This window comes from Ursus maritimus, unplaced genomic scaffold (genome assembly GCF_017311325.1).
Source record: "Ursus maritimus isolate PB19 unplaced genomic scaffold, ASM1731132v1 scaffold_20, whole genome shotgun sequence".
Classification (NCBI taxonomy): Eukaryota; Metazoa; Chordata; class Mammalia; order Carnivora; family Ursidae; genus Ursus; species Ursus maritimus.
Window position 1 is genome coordinate 33,704,882 of NW_024424453.1, and position 27,322 is coordinate 33,732,203.

The window sequence follows — 27,322 nt, forward strand, 5'->3', positions numbered from 1 at the left end:
ATGCTAGCCTCCAACCACACTGAAGAGGGCAGAAGGCAAGCTCATAGCACATACTCTTTACTCACTCCATCACTGGCTAACAGCTACTCATCCTTTGCATTGTGGCTTAAATAGATTACAAACCTTCCTTGACACACCACTACCACAAATTTAAGTTAAATTCCCCAACAACATACTACCTGAGCATACTATTAGTTACTTTAGGAAAGCACTTAGCATTCTCCGTCTTAACTGGCCATTTACTTTTCTCTTCCTGGTCCCCCAAAACCTGGCTATTAACCATTACAACTGGCATTCAGAATTATGTTTATCTTTTCAATGTTTTATTTCCAACACTCAAAACGATGCCTGGTACATAGAAGGCACTCAAATATTTATTGAATGACAAGAAACTTTAGAAGTGCTGAAAAGTTAAAAAAAAAAAAAAAAGAAAAGCCTATACTCCATAGGTTCTTGATTCTACAATGTTTCATATGCACAATAAATTTCTATAAATTGCATTAGTAAGTAATAGAAATCAAAAATTAAGAATGGTATCTTTGTAGATTTTTCACTAGGAGGTACATATATGAAACATGTATATTAAATGTAAGCATACTTTAGTCTATGCTGTCATATTATTGCAACAAATTATCTTGGACAAGAAATCATTTATTTCCTCAGCTTTCCGTTGCTAAATAATTTTTGCTGTGGGTTAATAAGGATATCATAGCTTGACGTATTTCCCAGAAAATTTTCTCCTGTTGGTTCTTATGGAAATTTTGATTTGTGTCAAAATGAAAAAAAAACATGGAAAATGTCAATTTTCAGAGGGATTTCAAAGAAGGGAGAGGTCAATGAGACCTAAAGAGAGACGAGATTTTATTACTTTTGAAACCCTGAAAGAACAAATATTAAAGTATTAAAACAATCAGAAGATAGGGGCGCCTGGGTGGCACAGCGGTTAAGCGTCTGCCTTTGGCTCAGGGCGTGATCCCGGCGTTATGGGATCGAGCCCCACATCAGGCTCCTCCGCTAGGAGCCTGCTTCTTCCTCTCCCACTCCCCCTGCTTGTGTTCCCTCTCTCGCTGGCTGTCTCTCTCTGTCGAATAAATAAATGAAATCTTTAAAAAAAAAAAACAATCGGAAGATAAAACAGATTTCATACATTACATTCATACATTACAACTTAGGACAGAAAGGAAAAAGGTAGATGGAAAAAAGATACGTGAAGTAATTAACTGATTAATGTAAGTGAAGGAATTCAGACTGTTAAAACACAATTCATTCATCTGTTAGTTATTAATTCAATAGTGTCTGTGGGCCAACAGATACACCAAGAGTTCCTGCCCTCATAATGCTTACACTTTAGACAAGGAGACAAACAAACAATGAAACAAATAAATGCAGAATTACATTGAAGGATGAGTGCTGTGAAGGAATCAAGAATAATGTCAGAGAACAATGGCATGTGGGAAGGTCCAGAGTTTAGGACTGGCTTAGCACATCTGACCATGGCCAGACAGGGAAGACAGCCGTGAACATCATGGTCAAGAGTTTGGATTTTATTATTAGTGCAATGGAAAACCACTGAAAAGTTTTAAGCCAGGAAAGGAAGATTTTTTTTTCCCTCCTTATGATGATTCCCGCTAATTATAATTAGAGCAAGGGCAGGGTTTAAAATAAGATGACTTAGACAGCATCCTTTACTTTTGTCAGATATCTTTCCAAAACAAATTCATCTTTTACTCAAATCTAAATCCAATTCTGCTATATGGAAAACAATATTAAAGATCATAATAGGACAGCATCATTGTATTATATAAACTTCAATGAACTATTTTAATTAATACCAATTTATTCAGCAATAAAGCCAGGAACTCCTTTCTAGTTCTAAAACTCTATGATACTACAACAGAAAGAAAAGAAGACTGGGGACAAAAACAAAATTACAAAAGTCAAAAATGGAGTAGGCAGGATATTCTGAATGTCTTGGATTTTTTTTTAAGTAGGTTACTAAATATTTTATCCCTGAAGATAGAAAGAAAGCTTTGAAACAGATATTATATAAAAAGCATTACATTAAGTAATTATCTGAATACTATAAAAGCTGTAAGTAAGAAGGCATATAAAATTGAAGCTAAAACCTCTGGCAATATGTAACAAAGTGCTATTCTCAAAAGAGACTTAATAGAGGAAAATGTTCTTTTCCTACAAATGAATAATCATGAATAGTTGAACAAACATTTTGGGTTTTTTTTATGGTTTCAACTGAATTATAGGTAACTTGCCAATTTCTAATTAATACCTTTTGATCAAAGATCTTGGAATTTAAAGTAGTAAACTATATATATGACCAAATAGAGCACAGAGAAATATATCATAATTTCTATGCTATTCTCCACTTAAAAAAGAAATTTAAGCAGTTAAAAGTTTGATTCACATGGAAAATTCTGCATGTATATATTCAAACAGTTCTTTTTTCTGTCCTCACTGACCTTCTGTGACCATCCATGAAAATAAACCAGTAAGAAGCAGTTTTCTCTTTATTATTCCTATGATGTGACTATTTTTGCAAATGCTTTCCAGAATACTCAGAATCATTTAACTCAATAATGTACTGTTTCTTTATAAATGTTAAAATTCAGTTTTGAGAAATTAAAGACTTATTTATTTATGGAATCTACTAACAGGAATTAATAACAAAACCATAAAAACATAACTTCTACATAGGGAAACCACTGATTAAGTCCAGTGTTTGACTACTTACAAAATGAGTCATCCATTTGCCATAAATTCCCTGGTAGGAAAAATGTGTAAAAGGCTTCAAATATGTGGAGAACCCCATGAAATACATATATTAAAATAAACAAACACACTAGAAAGGTGATGATTCTTCAAATAAATATGACAACCCTATTAAAATGCAACACATGTTTTTCTGCTAAAAGGAAATCTAAGAAGATGAAATAGATGCTTCATATAAAATATTTACATATACAATGCACAAAACCCACTATGGTTAGTAACCTTCATGGCTTTCAAGAACTAGATATTTACATATCATTCTTTCTGCATGTGCGTGTGCGTATGTGTGTTTTGTATATATTTTTAACAGTTGACAGCTGTTTTAGAGCATACAGAGATGCCAAGCTGAATGAGGGTCTTGATTACTTCAAGATTAGCTATCTAAAGTTTCTATTCATTTTAAGTGTTGTTAGTTGGAAGAGTCATTAGTCACTTCCTTGTCTCATAGAACATCAGCATACATTTACATTGTTAATGAACATTTGGGGTAAATGAATTAATGGCACTTTTAAACATCAATTCAGTCCTAATAACTTTGTATGTCATAGAAATGTTAGGCTAGGATATAAACGAAAAGCCTTTTCAGTAAAGGTAACTACTCATTCCTGCAAACAGTAAAGGATAAAATTAATTTAAAAATGTTTTTTAGCCAGTTAAAATAAAAAAATAGAACGTCAGTATTTAATGAATTAGACCAAAGAAAAATATGCACTAAAAAAAAAAAAAAAACTATGTTCTAAAATAAGCACGTAAATCAGAAAATTTTGGTGAAATTATTTTATAACTTATAATAAAAATATATTTGCTTTTAAAACAGCCACTTACAGAAGAGCTTGTGAAATAAATTGACTTACTTATTAGTGCTCCTTATAGATATTACATTAAAAAAATCAGTAGGAGATATAGTATTACCACTGAAATTTTTAAGATGCTGAAACTAAATTGAGATACTAACAATTCTTTCATATTATCAAAACCTTGAACAGCCTTTTTGAGACCTTTTCAATAAACACACAAAAATAAAAAGTAAAATCACAAAAGTAAGTTGTAGGGGAAATTATACTATTTTTTAAAATTTTTATTTATTTATTTGAGAGAAAAAGAGAGCGAGGGAGCGTGCACACCCAAGACAGCACAGGAGCAGGGGGAGTGGCAGGCAGAGGGAGAAGCAGGCTTCCCACTGAGCAGGGAGCCTGATGAAGGGCTCAGTCCCAGGACCCTGAGATCATGACTTAAGCCAAAGGCACTTAACTGACTGAGCCACCCAGGTGCCCCCAAATTATCCTATTTTCATTGAAAACAACAATGGCATTTGTATGATGTAGAAGGTAGTAAAGATGCACAAAAACTATAAACACACTCCATAAAGTCAAACTTTGTGCACTAAAGAAATAATCACTTTAAGCAATCATTTTTTTTAAATTCCCAAAACACAAGTTAATAGCAGAACTTTATACCAATATAGAAAAAATATTTGTATCTGAAGTAAACAAAATATATGTGAATCACTTTAACTAATTGGATTTTTTTAAAAAGACCTCATAATCCTGATGTATATATTTCACGAGCAAAAAATTACAAGTAGTAATCTGAGTCAATGAATCAACTAAAAATAAAGACAAGGCTTTAAGAATTTGCACAAACTGACCGCTTCCTTTTTCAAGATACTGTATTATTACTAATATGGAGAAAATAAAACAGAGTTCTGAAACATACACATTTGATAAATTTTTATAAGGTAGACCCTGAATGCAATTTACCTTTTAACACTCTCTCTTACTCTTCCAACAATTTCAATGAATAGATCTTTAAAAGTAAGACACAAATTTCAATTACTTAAAAAAGAGAGAGACAGAGAGAATGAGGCAAGTCTTTTATCCTGGAATAATGTCAACTTACTTTTAAAGGCAAAAAATCCCTGCTAAATCAACACCAGAAGCTTAGACTTCTTTAAAAGATGTTTGACAAAGGCCATTTGTATTTCAACATCCCTATGCTGAAGTAATTGTTTATCTTTTTTTTTTTTTTTTTTTAAGAATGACAGTGCATTAAACATTTGGCTAATGCTTCTGTCTCTAATTGAAAGTTGACGTTTTGTGGTAGTCATTAGTGTCAGAGTGCTCTCTACCTATCCAGGGAAGTGTGCTTCAAGATGCCCTGCTCAGCTTCATGTAAAGAATTACATACAGAAGGCAGGCAGAGCTAACTAGAGTCTCTCTGCTAGGGTTTCCAGGAACCACAGGATGCATCTGCATACAAAACTCACCTCCAGTCTTGTTTGAGTAACTCGACAAGGGATCGATGCCCACTTCTTGCTCTTCTGGCTGCAGAGGGTGTCTAGTTTCAGATAAGGAATGATACATTGTGAGAACTGGACAATGCCAAAAAAAGTGACTACCTGGGAGATTAAAAAAAAGAGAGAGAGAAATTATATTTTTTCTTTTTGCTATGACTGGGAATAAATACAAGATTGAAATGATTAAATGAGCATTACAGACATTAACAAGTTTTCCACAGGCGTCAGGGACTGTTACAACACATTGGCAGGCATATGCAAAGAAGCAAAAAGTGGCACAAAATTTCCATTTCAACAACTTCTCCCCAAATCTGAACCTCACTGGTAACCTTTACCTCAATGTTCAATCACATGTATTTTCAATAATCTTTTACACAAAAAGTTGGATTGTAAGTTAAATTACTGTCCCATTTATAACATCTTTTTGTTTCATTGCCAAAATAATACCCATTTATAATAGGAAATTTCAAAATATAGAAAATATAGCAAACTAAAATCATTCATAATTGTGTTAGCTAAAAACAGTAGCCCTGTTAACATTTCATTTTATTACACATATCCTTCCTGTTTTTGTTCTGGCATTTAAAAAATATATTTTTTAATGGGATCTAACGTACTAAGTATACTAATTATATAAATTACTGTGGGTATTTTCCATCCCATTAAAAAAGACCATATTATCACTTCAAATGGACCCCTAGTATTCCATTAAATGGCTATAACAATTTATGTAACCAATTCCTTATTAGTAAACAGAATGCTTTCAGTTGTTCAACACTAAAAACAGTTTCACAATGAATTATCTTTTAGTAATATCTCTATGCCAATCTATGATTATTTCCTTAAGATAAATTCTTATGTCACTGCAGGACCAAAACATGTATTTAAAAAAATAAGACTCTGTGGTAAATTTTGGCAAATTATGCTCTAGAAAGATTTGTACATAAGAACAATTCATTCCCCTGGACCCTCATTAACAGTGGGAACAGGTAATTCATTTTACCAACCAGTGTAATAGTCAAATTTTTTTTTAAAGATTTTATTTATTTATGTGACAGAGAGACAGCCAGAGAGAGAGGGAACACAAGCAGGGGGAGTGGGAGAGGAAGAAGCAGGCTCCCAGCGGAGGAGCCCGATGTGGGACTCGATCCCAGAACGCCGTGATCACGCCCTGAGCCGAAGGCAGACGCTTAACGACTGCGCTATCCAGGCGCCCCAATAGTCAAATTTTATATTGCATTTGCTTGATAACTAGAGTGAGATTACTGAAGATTCATGTTTTCTCTGACATTTATTTATTATATTTTGAGGAGTTTATTATTATGATTGTCTTCATAATTTATAAGCATGCTTTAAATATTAAGAATATTAAACTTTGTCATATGATACAGATATTTTTCTCAGAGTATGTCTGTCATCAAATAACATGGTGTTTTTGTGACATAAGTAACTTTTTATCCGTGCACCCAAATATATCCGTATCTCCTTTATGGCTTCTACCTCTAGTACTACTATGCTTACAAAGGCAAGATTATATAAATAACCACCTATTTTTTTTTTTACTCATTTTGAAGGTTTTCCTCCTAGGTTCTGATTTCTATAAATGATTCAATTAAAACAAAGATATTTTTAATTATTATTGAACTATTAAGCTACACTAACTACTTATAAATTTTCTATGTCCATAAGCTGCATATAAACTTCCCAAATCAGAATCTTCCAGAAAAATAAACTGGGGTCACTAATTTTCATCCAAAATAATATAACACATGAAATTTTAAGTTTCAAGAGAAGGGAGAGACATGATATAGGAAGAGTAAATGAGGAATGATAAGTTGGAAAGCAAGCCCAACCAAAGCAAACCTATAATTTTATAGGTTATGGACTCCACTTACAGAGAAAGGTTCCAGAGAAGCCCATGAATATACAAATCCTTGACCAGCCTCTTCCCAACACAATATGCTCTTCCATCCTGCTTAGTTCCTCCCTAAAACTCTCACTTTGTAAAATACTCTTGTACATTTTCAGAATTTTACCAGAACTCTCCAACTCTCACCCACTCACACTCACAGTCAGATGGTAAAAAATCTTTTCCACCTTAGATTGTGGCTAAAACAAAAGCAAAAGGATAGGCAAAACCGACACCAGAGAGCAGAAAACTTTCGTTGCCAACATACAGTAAGAATTTCCAAAGCCATAAATCAAGTCCTAAGTCCATAAATCTAGACAGCTGTCAGTTATTTGCTTCTTATATGTGCAAATATTTAGCACTTACAATACTGAAGGAATTCTGGGGAATATAATCTATTAGAGGACAGCAAAAAGTAAATGATCAGTTATATATTATAAAACAGGATCTGATTTAATTTTGCTGATCAAATGAATAAACAGATTAAGAAATAAAGTCCTCTGCTAAGAAGTAAGGACCACCAAACTCAAAAACCTAACGGGGTCAAGCAAAAAGCATTATTAATCGAAATGAACATCGATTGAGCAATGAATGTAAGTCAAAACCACTCTAAATGCTTCACGTATATTCATCATTTTATCCTCCCAACAGCCCTACTGACATACCTTCCTCATCATTTTCATTTTACCAAAGAGAAAACTGAGGTACAGAGAGATTAATTAATTTGTCTACAATCACACCAGTACTTAAGTATTGAAGCCAGAATCTGAACCTGTTTTTTCTAGCTCTAGAGCTCACATTCTTTACTCTGGCACTATATTTGGCTCTCAGTAAGTCAATGAGACAAACAGACAAGGGGTACAAGAGGATGGGGTCTGTGAATGACTGAAACACCCTTTACTCTGCTTCGGCTTATTCAAGACAAGCTAGAAATCCAGAATTTTATGTGAAATCTCTTTAAAGTGCTGGCAAATAATTCAAATTAAAAAAAAAAACTGCATGGAATAGATTAAACACATTTCAAAATTGTATTTGGCCCATGGACAACTATTTTAATGTTAAGATTCATATTCTCCATACATTTTGTTATACTTTTGAAAATACGAGAGAAAACATTTGAAAATGCATATTTCAAGTTAACAGCCAGATTTCCATAAAATTTCTTTAATATCCTAGACATATTTTCATATCATTACCTTAATTTTTTATTTTTATAGTACACTTCCACTGTTACAGATTTCACATACCTAAAATACACAAATAAGGGAATTTTATGTACTTTGAACTTTGTGAGAGATAAACAAGTAACTACCAAACTGATATCAAAGTATATGTTTAAAAAGAACATTAAAAAACCCCACCCTTCTAGCTAAATTAAATACTCTACAACATGATGCTGTTCATATATCATTCAAGATTTTCAAAGATAATCAAGGTCTTTTGACTCCTTAGAAAAAGTTAGGTTCAAGAAGTCATTCACTGGTTTCAGCTTTAATAATAATTCTTTAGAAACTAATGTCTATGGTTATAATCAATAACCAACACATAAAATTTACCAAATATACCAGTATATAACTAGTCTGTACAATTAGGCATCCATTATATTCTAATTTATTATGCCTATAGATTGAAACTGAATCACTGAAATTCTTTTATATTCAAATAAAGCAAACTGGCTGAATAGTAATAATGAGTTATTTTCAAGAAATCTGTTGAAGAAAAAGTTTGCATGATGTTCTTACTTTTAATTATGGATTTAAATAATAATCTTGTTCAAGAGTAACATATTAAGCAGGTGCTGCTTTGTTTTTTGTTGTTTGGTTTTAAATACAAAGGCTATTTTAGCTTTCTAGATAAAAAAAAATATTTAAGTGCAGGTTGGCTACTGTTATTGTGATTACCTTATAAAACCACAATATAGTGTTGCTTTTAAATGTGAAGTAATTCTCTTAAAAATTTTCCAATTTGTGCTTTGTGACTATAACAACAGTAAAAATATTTGACTACTACAAAGAAGAATATCAAAGATTTTTAAACAAATGTGTCCACATTCATTTTAATCACTATTATGAATAATCTTTTACCTATAAATAACAGACCATAGGAAAATATTTGATAAAAATTCAAAGAAAGAATTAAGGGAACTTTTTTTGACCTAAAAGTTTTAAGAAAATCACTATTAAAAGTCAAAATGGCATAAACATTTTGAGAGGCACAATGCACCATTACATCTTGTATTTGTATTACAAACCTGGACTTCTATATTTGGTATGCCTTAATCTTCTCTATATAAAAGACAGATAGAGAGAAAAATATACAATGACCAAAAATATATACCTTAAGAGTACATGACTACTAAAATCCATAACTGATGGATTTCAGTTTTCTTAAATGATGTCAATCTGTCTCTAGAACTTCCCTGACAAAACCCTCAGAATTTTTAAAACTGAAGGCAATCTTATTTTTACTAATTCAGAACACACAGCAATATACCTTCCAAGACTTAAGGAAATATCCCTTCTTTGCTACATTACTATAAATAACAGTTAAATTTCCTGCTTCACATAAACTCAAAATTCACAAAACTCAAAACTGTTTGTGCAATATGGTTTCACTGCTATCCTGGTCACAGGAATTGACACTTTAGGCTGAAACTGCCATTTAAAAACCAAGACTAATCTTAAGGACAGTTATATTGGCTTTACGAATCTGGTTCTTGCTATATTAAATCTTAGGATAAAAGTGATCTGCCTGAAAGAAGGGAAGTCTTGTGAAAATAGTTAATATTTAATGACAGGGTAAGAGTTTAGCACTAAAGCTTAGATAACAGTTTTAAAGTATATTTAATAAAATTTCAAAACGATATTATTTTCTATGTCAAGTGAAGCAATACAAGTAGTCTCAAGTGAAAATCTCAAATTCTTAGCATTACACAGGCAAAAGAACAGGTCAGTTCAATAACTTTTTTCTTTTAAAATGGTATCACATCAACAAAGCCTCTAGAAAAATAATTTATTCCCTCTGAATCTGAAGTTCTATGTGTTTCATCCTTTCACAGCTTCTAATACATAGGCAGAGAATTAGCATTCTGAATTGTGTCTTCTAAAGACATCCATATTCAGAAAAGCTCATATAAGCATACTTCATTCATTTAAATTCTAGACTGATGGTAAACTTAAAAGTCAAACACTGAAATGACAGAGTAATATTACTTTACATAAAGATATCTCCTATAAGAAAAGCATATCAAAGAGCTTAAATGAACTATTTCCAGAGCACGGTTAGGAAAAGAGGAGAGGATATAGCATGAATAAGTATCTGTCACAGATAGCATGCATTTACCATGATGGGTATATAACCTAAAACACGACATCTCAGCTATAAAAGCAACAAACTTTGATAGAAGCTATATTTTCATAATTAAGAGAGAGAATAACTGAACATTATCTATAGAATTTTCTATTAAAAAACCTCTTTTATTCAAAAATGGTGGCAGCTAGAGGTAAATTTGATGTTTGGGATTAATGATGTTCTAAAGTCTCCATCAAAAGGGAGAGAAGGAGGTAGGAAAGGAGGAAGGAAGAAAGAATGAAAGAAAACGAGAAGAAAGAAGAAAAACAAAGAGAAAGAATAAAGTTCTATTTTTAAATTCTGTCAATCTTTAATGCAAGAGGGTTACACTGGACTTTAAGTAAGTTAATTAAGTATTAAAATCAATCATCTGAAAGTCTTAATATTTAATACTGGTTAGACTGTGTATCGAAGTAGTTTTATTATTTATTTACTCCAAACCTTTCCAGAATACTTCATCTGACAATAGGGGGTCTGTTTCTCACAAGATAAATGCATTTACAATGCCAAATAAATTATATATAAAAGCATTTGTCTTAATACATGTCATTCAATATTAAATATCACTCATTGGTAAAATCTTGAAAACCTAATTCACTTTTACCAACCACACAACTGTACTGTCTTAAATGTTGCCAATTTAACAGGTATAGGAATACCATAACGGTCTACCATCCTAAAAACAATGATCAAAAGAAAATTAAAATTATAAGACTTAATTTTTATAGTTTCCAGGCTATCACAACAAGATGTTTAGGGTGAACAATCCACTATAGAAATAAACTAATTCATAAACAATATACATAATCACAAATAAGTAGAATATACGAAATGTTCACAGGTGGGCTTAAATATTTTATATTACAAACAGGAATATATTTGGCCTTTCAAATATTCAAATGCTATAGAGTAATAGAAAGTAGCAGTTGTGACTATATAAATCAAGCTCTCCACAGTGTATCCTCATTTGGTTTCAGAGTTCTCTAGAACAGATGCTCAAGATGCAAAGACTGGAAAAGTAGCTCAGCCTAGTGACCAAACCTTTTGTTATTATACAGCCATACCAAAATACTTCCAATTGTTGCTGTCCCTATTTTATATAGAGAACACCTCTAGCCTTTAAACTATTCAGTCAGGTTTTCATAAAATCAAGGTAACTATAACAAACAATTAGGAGTTCAAGAAGAATGAGCAATATTTGAAAAGAGAAAACCTTTTTGAAATGTCAGCCTTGAACATCAAAATTATACAGAATGATGAGGAACCAGGCTTATATTGCATATAAATACGAGAGCATATTAGGCTGCATTTAATTACGAGTTCAAACAACAACCTGATCTAACCTTTGACAAGTAAAATAAATGTTCTGAATAATTTAACTAAAGTAAACATTTGCTGTTAATGCTAGCTAATTATAGTAAGAGCTGGAAAGAGAAGGGGAAAGAGATGACGAAGAGAAGGGAAGAGAAAGGGAGATGAAATTTTTTAAATTAATATTGAGATCTGCAACTTTTCATTGAAACATGATTATTTTCAATGAACTTAACTCACATGAAAGGGCAAACTCAGTCAAACACAGTTGCTTTATAAATATTCAGGTAAAGAAACATTATGGCTGACTAGAGATTTTATTTTTTCAGTTGGTAAAAATCTCCAGACTATCATGGAGATAGGAAAACTACATATAGATGAATTAAGGTACATCCACCCCTCTTCACCCAAGGAGCTCAAAGTTTAGTGAGGAAAGAGCCCAGGAAATAGGTGGCCTGACTTAGCATTAGCTAATTAACTGAAATTATTAATTAACTGAAATAAAGTAAAAATACGGATGCCCAGTTAAATATGAATTTCAGAAAAACAATAAAAGTAATATCTGTAACATACTTATACTAAAATGTATTCATAATTTATCTGAAATTCAAATTTAATTGTGCATCCTGTACTTTATCTAACAACCCTACCAGTGGATTAATGAAGATCAGTATCTACGGGAAAATATGTGGTATGCTCATTATAGGAGTCCCAGGATTAAATGAGATCAAAACTCTGAGAGTAAGATCCAAAAAAACATTACCCAAAAGCAGGAAAGAGTTGTTTTTCCAGAGCTGCTACCTAGTAATCACTAATTAGTAATCACTGATGGGAAAGACCAAGATATACTACTCAAATGACCTGGCCCCAGAGCAACTTGTCTTTCAGTTTCCTTAAGTAACTGCAAAGAAATATAATAATAAACAAATGAACAAACCAACTTCCTAATGGAAATCATCACCTACCAAATGCAGAAAAATGAAACCACCCAACAAAAATCTAAGAGCTGCTAAAGACCCTGCTGAATGGAGACAGAGTATATGACTATTTTTATAGTGCGATTAACTTTACCACTAAGGAACATAGGTGCATTTAGAAAAAAGAAAAAAAAAAACAAAACCCAAAAACAAAGAAAACTGAACTTTGTTAACTTGAGACCACTCTTATTCAAATATATAACAGTTTCATTCCCATATTATAAATAAAATGTTAATAAATATTCATGATACTGCATAAGAATCTGGGGTATGGTAAGCTCTGAGTGTGACCTTAAGTTTTAAAAAAATAATGCATAATGTGAAGACATGTTATACTCCACATGAAAAACGCCAATTTAACTGATTAGTGACTTCAAAAATGACTAGCTTATTTGCTCACGGTAAATAGTAGCTTCTATATATTTGGGCATAAGAAACAAGAAGCCTCATTCTGAATGTAAAAATGTTTCAATTATAATAGAAGATCATCATTATTTACAAAGACAAGAAAAACTCCAATTCTCCAACTTGATGACATATATATAGATTTCTCTATAACTGATAACAGAAAATGAGAGTCACTTAAAATAGCAACTTACTGTAAAATAATGAATTTGAGCTTCACTGGAAAGTGATACAACTTGAGAGATTCTCTCAGTCTTTGCTATCCACGTTGACTGTAAAATTTCCATCTTTACCCAAAAGAGACTTGTGTACATAACTGCTGTATGTTTTCTAACACCAAAACCACTTACATGTTCATGTAAAAAACAAAAACAAAAACCCCCAAAAAACAGATATATATGTATAGCTTAAAAATGTAAAATTATGGGCCCTCAGAATGAGAATAAAACGGTCTACATTTCATTTTTACAAGACAGTAAGTTTCAAGCACTGGTAAAATGAAAGATGGATAAAGAAAAAAATGGTTAAGTATAAAAACCAGTAGATGATACAGTGTTCCCATGATATCCTGATGTCACAAAGCACAGGGTTCTATGGCTACTACTGAGGAATTTTTGAAGACATCAATGCATACTGACAAACCAGAATAATTCCATGAATGGCATGCAGAACAAGTGAAGACCTGAAAGGGTTCATGAAAGAGTGCAATTAATAAAACAATAAATACACGAATAGTAATGTGGGTATACACAGGGACAACAGAGAGGCTGCACAATCCCTATTCCAACTGCTAGAGACTTTTACTGGCAAGTATACATACGTCTTCCTGTGTATATACTTTAGCAGAAGACAGTAGCACACTTTCTCCAAATTTCAATGAATATCACAATAAATGTTTAAGAGGTAAGTACATTAAATTAAATATATAGATTTCTTACTACACTGATTTAAATGAAAACATTTCATAACTTCTAAAATTTTGATAATGTATGCCTAAACCTCAGCAAACACTTTGAAGGTAGATTACAAACTTCATGTCAGGCTTTACCCATTTACAAAACAACACAGTCACTTAGAAGTGCAATGTGCTATTTATATATTGAGTTAAATAAAGAGAGATCTGAAGCTCTGAAAACTGTTTAGGGCCTGGAAAATTTTTCTTTATTTCTAATGGAACTAAACAGGATCAAGCACTTCGAGTGACATTATCATAAAGTCATTTTTTCCTATAGAGGCTTTTGAAACCAGATAATAATTTCCCCCCAAGTCCATAAATACTCACTTTCACGTAAGCACATTTTTACGAAGTCTTCCTTAGCAGAAAAAAAAATGTTCTTATAACTTCAAAAACCATAAATACATAATATTTTAAGTATCTAGGATTTTAAATCCTAGAAAAATCAAGTAAAAAATTAAGATGGCCAGTTATTTTTAATATCGTAGGAAGACTCTGTCCAAGTAGTATGAAGCTCTAAGTTTTCACTAAATATTTAAGAAAGTCCACTTTTTATTTAAGTGAACATAAGTGGTCAAAGCAGTAAACTTAATCATACAAATACACTGGTATGATCTTTTCTCTTTCTCATATTTGAGAAACTAATACTTTGTCTTCTAGTATGATATGGATTATTTTTATATGTCACACACACCCTCTTGGAACATCAGGATTATTCTTTATAAAATCATTCTAACAATTTTCTGACAGAAGAGTGTTAACACCCAAAAAATGTATGAAAATTAAACTATATTTTTTAGTTACTACTAGAATTTCAAAATGGACATAGGGACTGAAATTCTTGATATACTTCTTTAAACCATCTCATTTCAAAAATTATTTTATTGAGTACCCTGTGGAAGTCTGTGCAAAACAGCAATTTTCAGCCCACAGGCAAGCCACATAACAATATCTATAGTTAAATAAGCAACCAAATATAAAAATGGATCATGAAAGAATTTTCATGAGAATCACGTTAACACAAAACTAGATTTTAAGATATCATACCTTAACATTTAATGCAACCTTATTTTGATGAATCTAGTAATTTTAATCTACAAGTGCTAGATCAAATTGTTTGCCTATCTTTAACTCTAACAAAATATTGCCAAACTTCTACCCAAAGTGGCTATACCAATTTACACGTTGGTGTGGGACAGTTCCTATTTCTCTACATCCTCGCTAGCTCTTAGTATCGTGAGCCTCTTTTTCCCTCCAGTCTGAATGGTACGAAGTGGTATCTCATCGTGGTTTTAATCAGCATCTCCTTGACTACTTCTTGATTGAAAATCCTTTCATTTGTTCCAATCAGTCAGAGTTCTCCAGAGAAACAAACCAATAGAAGATTTCAGAGAAAAAGCCAGAGAAAAAGAGAGTTTTATTATAAGGAATTGGTTCTCATGACTACAGACCCGGGAATTTCAACCTGCAAGGTGGATAGGAAGGCAGGCTGGAGATCCAGAAAGAGCCAATGTTCTATTTCAAAGGCTGTCAGATAGGAGAAGCCAATGATACAGCTTGAAGGCCATCAGAAAAAAAGAATGTAGATGAAGTCCAAGTCATTCTGCTGTACAGTTCCTTTTGCTAGGGGTAAGGTCAGTCTTTTGTTCTATTCAGGCCTTCAACCAATTAGATGAGGCCCACCCACATTATGAGGGCCAATCTACTTATGCCCATGTAAATATTAATTTCGTTCATTCAAAACACCCTCAAAAAACCACCTGCAATAATGTCTGACCAAATATCTAGGAACCCCCACTCAAGTTGATGAATAAAATTAAACATTTGCATCTACTTACTATCCATTTGGGTCTCCTTTTCTAAGAGCTGCCTGTTCGTATCTTTTGCCCAGTTTTCAACTATGCAGTCTTTTGCTTAATAATTTATAGGATTTAAAAAAAAAATAAATCATGGATACATAGTAATTTTAATACAGTATTAAAAAATCAGAAACACAGTATAAATTAAATTATCATTCATGTATACTTTAAATGGTCCCCATATGGCAAATATGTTGCAGGATGCATTCTGAAAAGAATGATTTAAAGAAAACCAAATTTTCCCTTTGTAAATATGGTACAATGAACAACAGATTATGTTCCTGAACAAAAAAGAAATAAAAAATGATTATGATAATTTGTTCAATGCTTTCTCTATGCTGAGAAGTGTGCAGTACTGACGATCACTAATATTTTACTGAATGCTTAGTAAATGCCAGCCAGACACTGTGCTTTATGTTATTATCCCATTCAATCTCCTCAGCATCTTATCAGAAGAGCATCATTATCATCCCTATTTTATATATGTGGATACTGAAACTAGCAGGTTAAGGATCTCACTTCAATGGCACACACTAAGTGGCTGAGTCATGAATTCAGACTTCTTTCTAAATTCATTTTAAGACATCCCTACTGGCTTCCTGCTAAGTGTATTGACACCAGGAAAGGAACTCCAAGAAATAAAGAATGAGGAAAGGCAACATCCTTGCTGTCTTAACACTTAGAATCTGATAGGAGGCAGAATATAGAAAATGTACATACCATATAATGCAGGACAGAATCCCATAGCAAAGGAGATGTATTAGAAGAGCTCTAACTTTAAGAGGTCAAAGGATAATCATGGTTCCATGATGCCTGCTGACATTTAAATATACCTACAGGTTCTCAACACCTTTCATGATCTACCCATATTGATCTTTCTAATCTTCTCCTTCAGATCTTTTCATTCTTTAAAGAAATCCAGTGTTATCCCACCTCTCCATTTATTTGGGCAAGTGGCCTTGGTCAAGAAAACCTATCCCACCCCATTCCTCTCTCTCTGAAATATTTCTTTTTTTTTTTTTTTTTAAGATTTTTATTTATTTATTTGAGAGAGAGACACAGCCAGCGAGAGAGGGGACACAAGCAGGGGGAGTGAGAGAGGAAGAATCAGGCTCCCAGCAGAGAGGGGAGCCTGATGCGGGGCTCAATCCCAGTCATGTCCTGGGCCGAAGAAGACAGATGCTTAATGACTGAGCCACCCAGACTCCCCTCTCTGAAATATTTCTTTAAAACAAAACAAAACAAAACAACCACTCTTCTATTCTCATGATCTGGCAAATAACAGTAAATATTATTGACTAAATACCTAGCAGACTAATCACTTGATATTGATAGATACAATATCTATCCCACTAATCACCTCCCAAAGTTCATCTCAATGGCTCCCTGCTCTCTGAAATGTTTCTTAACTCCATTCCATTCTGTTCCAAACAGTTAAATGAATAAATTCAGAAACTAGATCATATAAAAGCCAATCCCATATTTTACTTCTAATTACGATATAGTGAACAAAACAAGTTTCCTCTCTTCCAAGAGCATCAAAAGGCAAGAACAGCCCAAAGAACAAAAGCCCCTCCTCCTAGAATGCACTGGCATACTTCTTTCCACTACCATCCTTTACTATTCCCACCAAAGGAAATTTCCATAATCTACTTTTGTTGACACCAGTGATAGAGTCACATTTTCTAAGCTCAAATTGAGGAAAATGCCCTAACTATCTAACCTTAGGTAAGTTGGTTAAACTCTTTGTCCCTCAGTTTCCTCAAAGTAAAATGAGAAATATCCATTTCACAGGTTTTGTGAGGATTAAACACACAAATATGAAGAACTCTGAAAAATAACGGGCCATACAGAGTAAGCACTCAATAAATACTAGCTATTATTGTTACTACTATCACCATCACACTGCCACTGCTCTGATGGTGATGTTTATACAATTTATTAGAATGAGAGGAAAGACAGAAGGGTACTTACAGTTCAAAAACACATATCCTTCAAATATCCCATAAGATTTGTTCTCTACTTCATACACTGCAATTAGATTTCACATACTATTTTCTCAATTGGTTTACTGAGAAAGGAAAGAAGGAAGCAGAAATTGAAGAAAGCAGGGACTGCACAAGTGTAACATACATTCAACTTAGAAATTACTTGTTGAATCCTCCCGTATGCCAGCAGCTAGTCTAGAAGGTAATCATTTAGAAGGGAACAAGACAGTCAAAGTCTCTGTCTTCAGAGAATTTACATTCTTTGGGGAAGACAAACAATAAACTAAGCATAAAAAATAATTTACATGTCAAGAAGTGACATATGCTATGAAGAAAATGTAAAGAGGATAAGGGGACAGAGAATGATGGGGCATGACTGAGAGCTTATTTGAGAGCTGGGAGCTTATTTGTGAAAGTGCAGTCTTGGGACGCCCTGAGAAGATGGTGGCATTTGAATAAAGTGAGGGAACAAGCCACCAGATCATTTGGGGGCAGAGCTTGCTTGGAACAGCAAATGCAGAGACCCTAAAATGGGAAACAGCTAGGAGTTTTGGAGGGACAAAGAAGGATGGGGTGTGAATGGAGAGAAAAGGGCATGGCGGGGACAGGAGAGAGGCCTTTTATGTCCTTTTATAACATGAAAAGACTCTGTTTCATACTGTGAGTGGGATGGAAAGGCATGCGAGGCTTGTGCGTGGGAGTGTGAGATGATATGATAGAGACCACATTACATGTCTCAAATGAGGAAAAACACTGAGCACCTGGGTCATCTCAGGACCTTTTTCAGAAAAGAGCCTTTCCTCAGAAAGTTAAGAATAAAAGATCAGGGGCGCCTGGGTGGCTCAGTCGTTAAGCATCTGCCTCAGCTCAGGGCGTGATCCCAGAGTCCTGGGATCGAGCCCCGCATCGGGCTCCCTGCTCTGCTGGGAGCCTGCTTCTTCCTCTCCCACTCCCCTTGCTTGTGTTCCCTTTCTCATTGGCGGTCTCTCTCTCTGTCAAATAAATAAATAAAATCTTAAAATAAAATAAAATAAAAGATCAGTCCTAGAAGTAATATCAAGACTATGGTACACTAGAAGGAGGAAGATAAGGTAAAAAGGAGTCACCACAGAAAAAGTATAGTAAAGGACAGAAAATCAAGTCACACAAAAGGGCATCTAGACAGATGAAAGTCCTCAGGATGCTTCCAGTATTTTTGGAGAAATGAAATACCTACAATCAGTCAGTCAAATTAGAGAGCCTTATAAGAGAATATAATACTAAATGTAATTTGATTTTATTTTGTATGAATTCAATATCTTAGTTATTGCTGAGTAAGTGGCAAGTACTGACTACTGAAGGTCAGGAGCTCCTAGCCCAGTGTCTGTACATCAAGTCCTAATAAGAGAAAACAGACTGGGAAGATGAACGTGTGAATGAGCTGGGCAAAGAAAACCTTGGCCCCAACTCACACAATCTCTTCTTTGTGAAGCAACAAAGGCAAAACAAGATCCAAGTCTCTTCTTTCACTGATTAAAAATATTGCCCTTCCTCAAAACGTCAGTTAGAAACTGCTAGTAGTTAAGACTGCATCAGATAAATTTATTAATACAATCAGTACAGAATAGATTTTGTGAGTTGTGTGATATGTCAACAGGCCTTTAGTGGTTACAGGCCTCTCAGCTATGGATGTAAATTACAAGAGACTAAGTTTAGTCAGCTCTAACAAGTCTTCTGGATTTTTGGTAGTATATGCTTCCATTATTGTACTTTCGATTCTGGAACAATTTATAAAGCAGACAAATCTGTAAAATCTAGAAACTCGGTGTCTGTCTATAGATCTAGATATATCACACACTCCTCCATTTTACCTCGGAGTGAAATAAAATGCTATTTTAAAATATGATGTGATATTATCTTTTACCTAAATAACCAAGATCAACACCATAGTTTCTGAAATGTGTGGTGAGGTTTTCTACAGCAATGGCAAAGAGAAGTAGACAGGAGAGTTAGTGTACATACTTTATTCCCTAAAGAAATAGGTCAAACGAGGTCCCCCTATTCCAGAACTAGTACAACGGCACAGAATTAAATAGCTTACATTTAGAAATTTTCCATCTTTCAAGATACAAAAGCATTATTTCTAACACATTAGGGGAAGAAATTTAATTACAGATTCAAAAGTCTTAAACTACTCAAAAAATGTCCATATTCTCTTTATTAGAGGAAAACCAGTCTGAAACATAAAAAGTTGCCTCTTGGGATATCAAGCATTTCTCCCATCTAAATCTTATTAAACGTATATGGATATAGGTCAATGGATAAGGCAAATTTAAACTAGAACAGAAAATCTGATTCAGATTCAAATTAACATCTTCCTTTTACCTATTCCTTCTGGCAGTACTCGCAAAATCTGTAGCAACAAACTATCACTTCATTATCTTCCCACAAGATACTGGTTTTTCTCTAACACTTCACAATGCCTCTGAGATAGCATATCTGACATAACACCTCCACTTCTCTCCAGAATTTAACAAGATAAAGAAAAGGCAGTAAGAAAGTAGACAATGTTGGTGTTACAAATGCAAGAATCCCACCCGCCATGAACATTCAAATTAAATATGCACCTTAAACCATTTTAACTATTTTCCTATAAAGGTATCTGACATGTTCTGAGTTCATGTTTCCCTTTAAAGTACTGAAAACACTGTAGGGCCATTCATTAGTGTTAACTGATGGCATTCATTAACTAATGGTAGGAGGACTAGCCCCATTTAAACTAAAATATGACTAAAACACTGTACAGCGATTCAGAGGACCCAGGGTGGTTGTTTTAATGATTTTTCTTTAATCAAATAAAGCTGAGTAATCAAATGTAGTCTTTGAAGAAGGCTATTTCATTTTTTTTAAACCTAGATAGGATCCGTCATACATAAAGTAAAATGGTAAGTTCCCAATTCACGTAATTACTCAATATCAAACTTCCTTGATTATGTAAAAATATAAAGTTTAAACTTTTCTTCTGTGATACTATTAAAATAAAGATGTCATTGATTAGTTTTATCTACTTTGTAATAATACCCGGAACACATGTAATGACCTCCATGCGAAAACATGCAGGATTTTCAGGGTTGTACCACAAATTAGATATAGAGGTAAGGAAGTTCACCTGTTTCTCTCCAACCAAATCCCTTCTCTACGCTGTTTCCCAACAGGTTTACCCCAGTGCTTTTCAGCGTCTGTTTGCTTCAGTACAAGCATTCAGAGGGCAGGAATCAGGCCCACACAATGTGCTCTTATGGCCTCTAGCACAGCTCCATTTGCATGTGATGCTTATTAAACCCTAGCTGAAAGGCATTTGACAATACAATTACTGAAAAATTCAATGCTCACCCAGCATGTGAAATCTTGTGCCTTGTACCTTATGATTTCAGCAGTGCCATGTGTGCTGTGATAGTTAAGGACCTGTCAATGTTTCCATTATAAACTCTGGTTTTCAGAGGTTTGTATCTTGGCCTATAAAAATAGATTCCGGTCTGTAACTTGGCATGGAAAGTACTGGTATCAGCCCAAGAGAACATTTTTTGTTCCAAAGATTAAAATAAAAATCTGTTTAGTAGTTTTAAGTTAAGAGAGTGTTAAAAAGGGGGGAGGGGAGGGTGGGTGGAGTATAGAATGTTTTTAAAAACACACACACAAAACCAATGCTCTATGTCTCACTACCGCTTCATTTTAAATTTTGAAATGATTAACACAATATAAACCAATGATACTACGTAAATGAAAAACCTAAAAAGAGTTTTAATTAAAAACATTACGGCGGTTACCAAAAAAAAAAAAAAAATCATAAATTTTTAAACAACTACATATGTAGTATCTCAAATAATCCCCACATTTAAAGACTGTCCAAGTACTCACTGACAGTAAACCAAAACTATTTCAAAGATATGTTTTTCCAGATATGTAAAAATTACTTTTTAATGAATCACTAAATGTAGATTTACTTCAGATTAGTGGAGACAATCTTCAATACTATCTTCAATTTATGCATCAAGAAATTCCTAAAATATATTATAACTTACTATAAGAAACTCTGAAGTAACCTTTATATACTATTTGTTGAAGACACTAGTTTAAGTTTTGTGTTTTGTTTTTAGCTTAACATAGATGTTTTCTTCAAAAATATAATACTAGTATATAACACTGGTGTACCTTCAAATAAACACATTTTGAAACAATAATTTACATCTGCTAAAGGGGGTATAACTGGTATAACCTCCTTGGAGGATGATTTGGAAAGTTAATCAAAATTATGAGTCTATACATATACTCTTTGACCTTGTAATTACATTCTTAGGAAATTATACTACAAATATACCTGCACATATGAAATAATATAGATATAACTTTTATATATACATGTGAGTTTTTAGTGTGAATCTTCTAAAAAATATTCTGTACTCCACTTACAAGAATATTTCTCACAGACTTTTTAAAATAGCAAACTGGTGAAACAAACCTAAATGTCCATATACTGGAGATTTGTTAAATAAGTTACTGTACAGGCATACAGTGGTATTACTATATAGCTATTTAAAAAAAAGAAAGTAGAGAAAGACAAACAAAAGAATGATGCATTAATACAGAAAGTCTTCCAAGTTACAATGATAACTGAAAATAGCAAGGTCCTATGTTACCATCTGGAGAGGGAGAAAAAAGAGGAAAGAATATATGTGTGTGTGTATATATGTATATATATAGAGAGAGAGAGAGAATAGAGGGTGCAAGAGAGTTTTATTTCTTTGCTTTTACATGCATAAAACATTTCTAGAAAGACACACAATAGGCCAACAATGAAATTAATGGTTTTCCATAAAAATAATGTAGTAACTTTGGGTACCATTCCTAATCAAAATCTCAGTAGCAGATAATATAGCCAAAAGAATTTTAGAAAGAAAAATACATATAACTCTGAGCTTCTATAATTACTGAAAACAATAAAATTAGGTACTGTACAGTATACTTATATTCACAATACATAGTGGTTCTTAAATGCTGGTGTATACAAAATCACTTGAAGATCTTATTAAAATACAGATTTTTGGACTCTACCCTTAGAATTTCTGATCCATAGGTCTTGAATAGAGCCTAAGAATTTGCTTTTCTTAACAGTCCCGAGGTAAGGCTGCACTGCTGATCCAGAGACCACACTTGGAGAGCATCTGTTCTAGATAAATGACTACCTGTTCAAAATTGTACATAAAAACCCACCTACTACAACATTATAAATGTAATTTCGTTATTACCCATAATACTTAGATAATGCTTATTTTCCTAAAATTTAAGAAGTCTGGATGATGGGGGTAGATAATGCTTTAAATTATTCTAAACAAGGTAAAATAAAGTGGAAGAGAAGACAAGGAAATTAGCTCTATTGTACTTTGTACAGCCTCCCATCTCCTCCTTCTGCCACTAGATGGAAACCAGTACAATGGTTAGCTGTCAAACTGCAGATATAAATTGAAAAACAGTAAAACTGAGGTGAAACTTACATTACATGCTATTAATCAGAAAGGGACATATACCTGTGGGTCCTTTACTGACATTAACTGTAGAATGGCCATCTGTGCTTTTTAATTCATTGTATATGTCATTAGCCATTGGCCTATCAACTTCAAAGAGAGTTATTACTGGTTGAATTATGATGCCCCAAAATTCTTATGTTTAAGTCCTAACCTCCAGTACCTCAGAGTATGACCTTACTTGGAGCCTTAAGGAAAAAATGAAGTTAAAATGATATCTAAGGTGGGCCCTCATGCAATATGACTGGTGTTCTTATTTATAAGGGGTAACACAAGCAGTCATTTAGACACCTACAGAGGGAAGATGATGTGAAGACACCGGAAGAAGACAGCCACCTACAAGCCAGAGATAGGAGCCTAGAGCAGATCCTTCCTCCACAGCCCACAGAAAGAACCAAACCTACCAACACCTTCACTTCAGACTTTTCGTCTCCAAATGGGTGAGACAATACATTTCTGTTGTTTCTGCCACTACGTTTGTGATACTTTGCTATGGCAGTCCTAGCCAACCAAAACAGGGGCTTTCTCTCTTATTTACTTTTTTTCACTTTAAAAGATTGAATGACTGCTATAAGCAATCAAGCGCTGAGACTACAAAAATGAATAATTAGCCTTCAAGGAACTTATAGCCTAATGGTTCATCACTTACGGCATATTCATATAGTCATTAATAAGATTTCAGCCATTTTCTCAGGTTTTTGGTGCTTGATTCAATGGGTCATCAACAAAAAGTAAAAGACACCAACACTGTGAATTCTACTTCACTTCTACGGCCACCATTCCAATTAGAACACTCTACCTGCTGCCTAGTCCTTAGCACGAAGTTTTCTGACTGGCCTCTTTCCCTCTCTCCAACCTTTCATATACATTGCTGTCAATCCCCTTCCTGACAGCACCCTTCATGTAAGTTTTCTAATTAAAATGTTTCAAGAAATATCTTAAAAGAAGATATTTTTCCCAATTCAAGTTACAGTCAGTCAATACTTCCCAACAGACATACATAACTTCAAACGAATTCCACTGATTTAGTTTGCACCTAGAAAACTGAAATGTCTTAAAAAGAAACAATTATTTATAACGAACAGGAGTAGCAATATCATAAAGTATCATTTAATACACCTGTACATAACCAGACCCCCTCAAATAACTCTTAAGTCCAGCACAGGACTAATGACCTCAATTTATTAGGTAGTGAGGGTACAAATTGATAGCTGTTCTTGATCTGTGGATGCCTCATAAAATACCCATAACTATCACAGAAATCCTATCTCTAGATTTCAAAACTTATATGTAAAGTTCTCACGGGGAGCTTATATCTTATACAACTTCATTCTATATTGTGCATTGGGCTTACAAATAGGCCTCTATTACAAATGAAAATTTAAATTTGAATTTCTTGCCATTTCATTATCAAATGTCTCAACTACTGAATTAACATTTTTACACAGTTATCCCATTTGTTTTAGTTTGATAAAACTAACAGTATTCAATTCCCAGGGAAAAATAATTGTGAGCACTAAATTTTCTCTACAATTTCTCCTCCCTTTTCCTTTCCTCAACCAAGTTCAGTTACGTGGTTTAGGAAGCCAACTAGGCTGCTGGTATTCCTCCATTATGTTACAAGTAAATAAATTTCACACCTTCAAGAATTATTAAAGTGCAAAAGACTATTTCTTGGCCTCTTTATACATAATATTCTAGTGTCGCTATTTCTTTTATGTCCCAGAGAGAACATCTCTTATTAGTCCTACAATTAAATGATTCAGCAACCAGCCACACTATCTTTGCCTTTTAACAGTTCCAATCAGTAGCAGATCTAGGTGTAATCAACAGCAGCAGGGGGCTTTAGGAAGCAAAACAAAACAAAAACAGTAGGAATCTTTACTAGAATACAGTAATTGATACAAGGGAACATTATAGGCTATTTTAATCCAGCTAATCTAAGATATTAGAGTCTGATTTTATAATCAGAAGTGAAATGAGCAGGACAACTTCTGAATATCTGAAAACAGAACAAATGTCAAACAGTTAATAAGGTTAAAATGAAAGAGGACTGTTTTCAAATGAATCTTCTCAGTCTCAGAAGGGTCATTACTTCTGTTTTTGTTATTTAGCACCCATTTCACTGATAAATTAAAGCCCTCCTTACCTCCTACTGTTACCATGCCTAACCAATTTCATATCATATACTTACAAAATTAGGGCATCTCAGCAACGCTCTTACTCGTTTAAAGAAACATTTAAAATTTTAGCAGCAACGTCAGGACAGCCTTAAAATGCAATTTCACATTTCTTTCATTTTGTATTTTTCCCTACCCTAGAGTGTATGAGTGGTCGTTAAGTGCTATGACTGGTGCTACTTAATAGCATGCAGGTAGTACAGTGATTTATTTACATGCAAAATCAAAAGCCAATGGTAGTATCATGTGATGACTACAAATTTCAACTCTACAAAAATCCACAAATGGAAATGTTACCATAGTAACAACCTGATCACACTGCACGTGAGGATAGCTGATTTCATGATATAATTCTATAGCTGTTCATTGCAATATGTGCAATGAGACATCTATGAAACCTCAATTCTTCTGTTTCTTCCCTCTGCTCAGAAGAACAAGATGTGAGGAATGTGGCTGACAAGTTTACAATCCTGTCACATTCTTCTTTTACTTCTTTTGAATTTTTCAAAACAAAAAATTTTAAAAATAAGTTGGCTAAGATTTAAAACACCAAACTATAAAACTCGGTATAGGACATATTCCAACCTAGAGTGTTAGGATTTCACACAGCAGAAAACAAGTGTACCTGGTGGCAATCATTTCTTTTTCTGAAAATACTCCCAAAGTTATCTAGCAACTAACCTACAGTGCTTTTACCTCAAAAAACAGTCTGTTGTATTATACAAGAAAAACAATACAAAAAAGTGCATCTTCTATCCAGCAGGTACATTAAGACAAATGTTAATAAAAATATTATCCATCATTATCAGCAAGTCAACTTCTACTTTGAAAAGGTGCTTTTCATAAGAATGTTTCTAGACTTTTTGTACCTATTGTTGAGGGAAGAAAATGCATTAAACATAAACATGGTAGGAAAAAGAGAATGTTAATACTAATTTGCCTCTCCATGTAACAAAAAAGTCACTCTATGATTAAAGCTCTGGATATAAAAATAATTTACACTGAAAAATAATAAAGCCATTCCTTTATCTGGGTTGATATAATAAAGGAGATATATATATATATATATACACACACACACACACACACACACACATCAGATAAACTATAAAATAAACATTTAAAAAAACTACTTTCTCAGCTCACTGAAGTATAAATTCTTAGGTAAATCAAAAAGGACTTTCCAAATATTCTTCAATTATTCTACTAAAAATCACTTTACACAGTAATAATTTTAAGAACATTATTTGTCAATTTTGAAGCATTTCCAAGAATGCGTTATTTTTTTTTAATACTTTTCTCAAGTAGATATTTCCACATACCTGATTAGTACTGTTTCACCAAAACAAAAGCAGGTATCAGTATTTATTTTTCTATTCAGTGATGTACAATACTACTAGTCATAAAACATTTTAATGTAAGGGTATATAAAAACTAGTCCTTGATAATTTAATGGTTATCTTCTGTGATAAATGAATGAATAAAAATACAGACATTAACAGTTAATTGATTAGGAAAATAAGCTCCTAATTTTATTACAAGTTACAAATGAAAAATCACACTATAACTATTCAACAAATAAGCAACAGGTAGTATTTTATTCTCATAAAGACAGCACCTTAATAATGAACAGTTCACTAGTAACCTCTTGCAAGACGGATTGTTACATAAGATATAAAATTAATTTATTTAATTTTCCTTCCCAACCTCTACTAGTTTTTCCCAAGAGTCCTGTTTAATAAT

The 27,322-nt window shown here is 33.3% G+C and overlaps 1 protein-coding gene across 4 annotated transcripts in view; it reads right to left on the reverse strand.

Moving 5' to 3' along the window:
* The window catches only part of TBC1D5 (TBC1 domain family member 5), a 571,386-nt gene that overhangs the window by 362,777 nt on the left and 181,287 nt on the right, over positions 1-27,322 (reverse strand). For 3 of the 4 annotated variants that reach the window (XM_040636853.1, XM_040636851.1, XM_040636852.1), the window contains one exon: positions 5,054-5,185. In XM_040636853.1, the coding sequence (XP_040492787.1) occupies positions 5,054-5,150 (97 nt within the window). In that variant the 5' untranslated portion in view covers positions 5,151-5,185. Of the gene's footprint in view, positions 1-5,053; positions 5,186-21,210; positions 21,336-27,322 lie in introns of those variants that run through there. The other variant, XM_040636850.1, reaches the window with a different exon arrangement.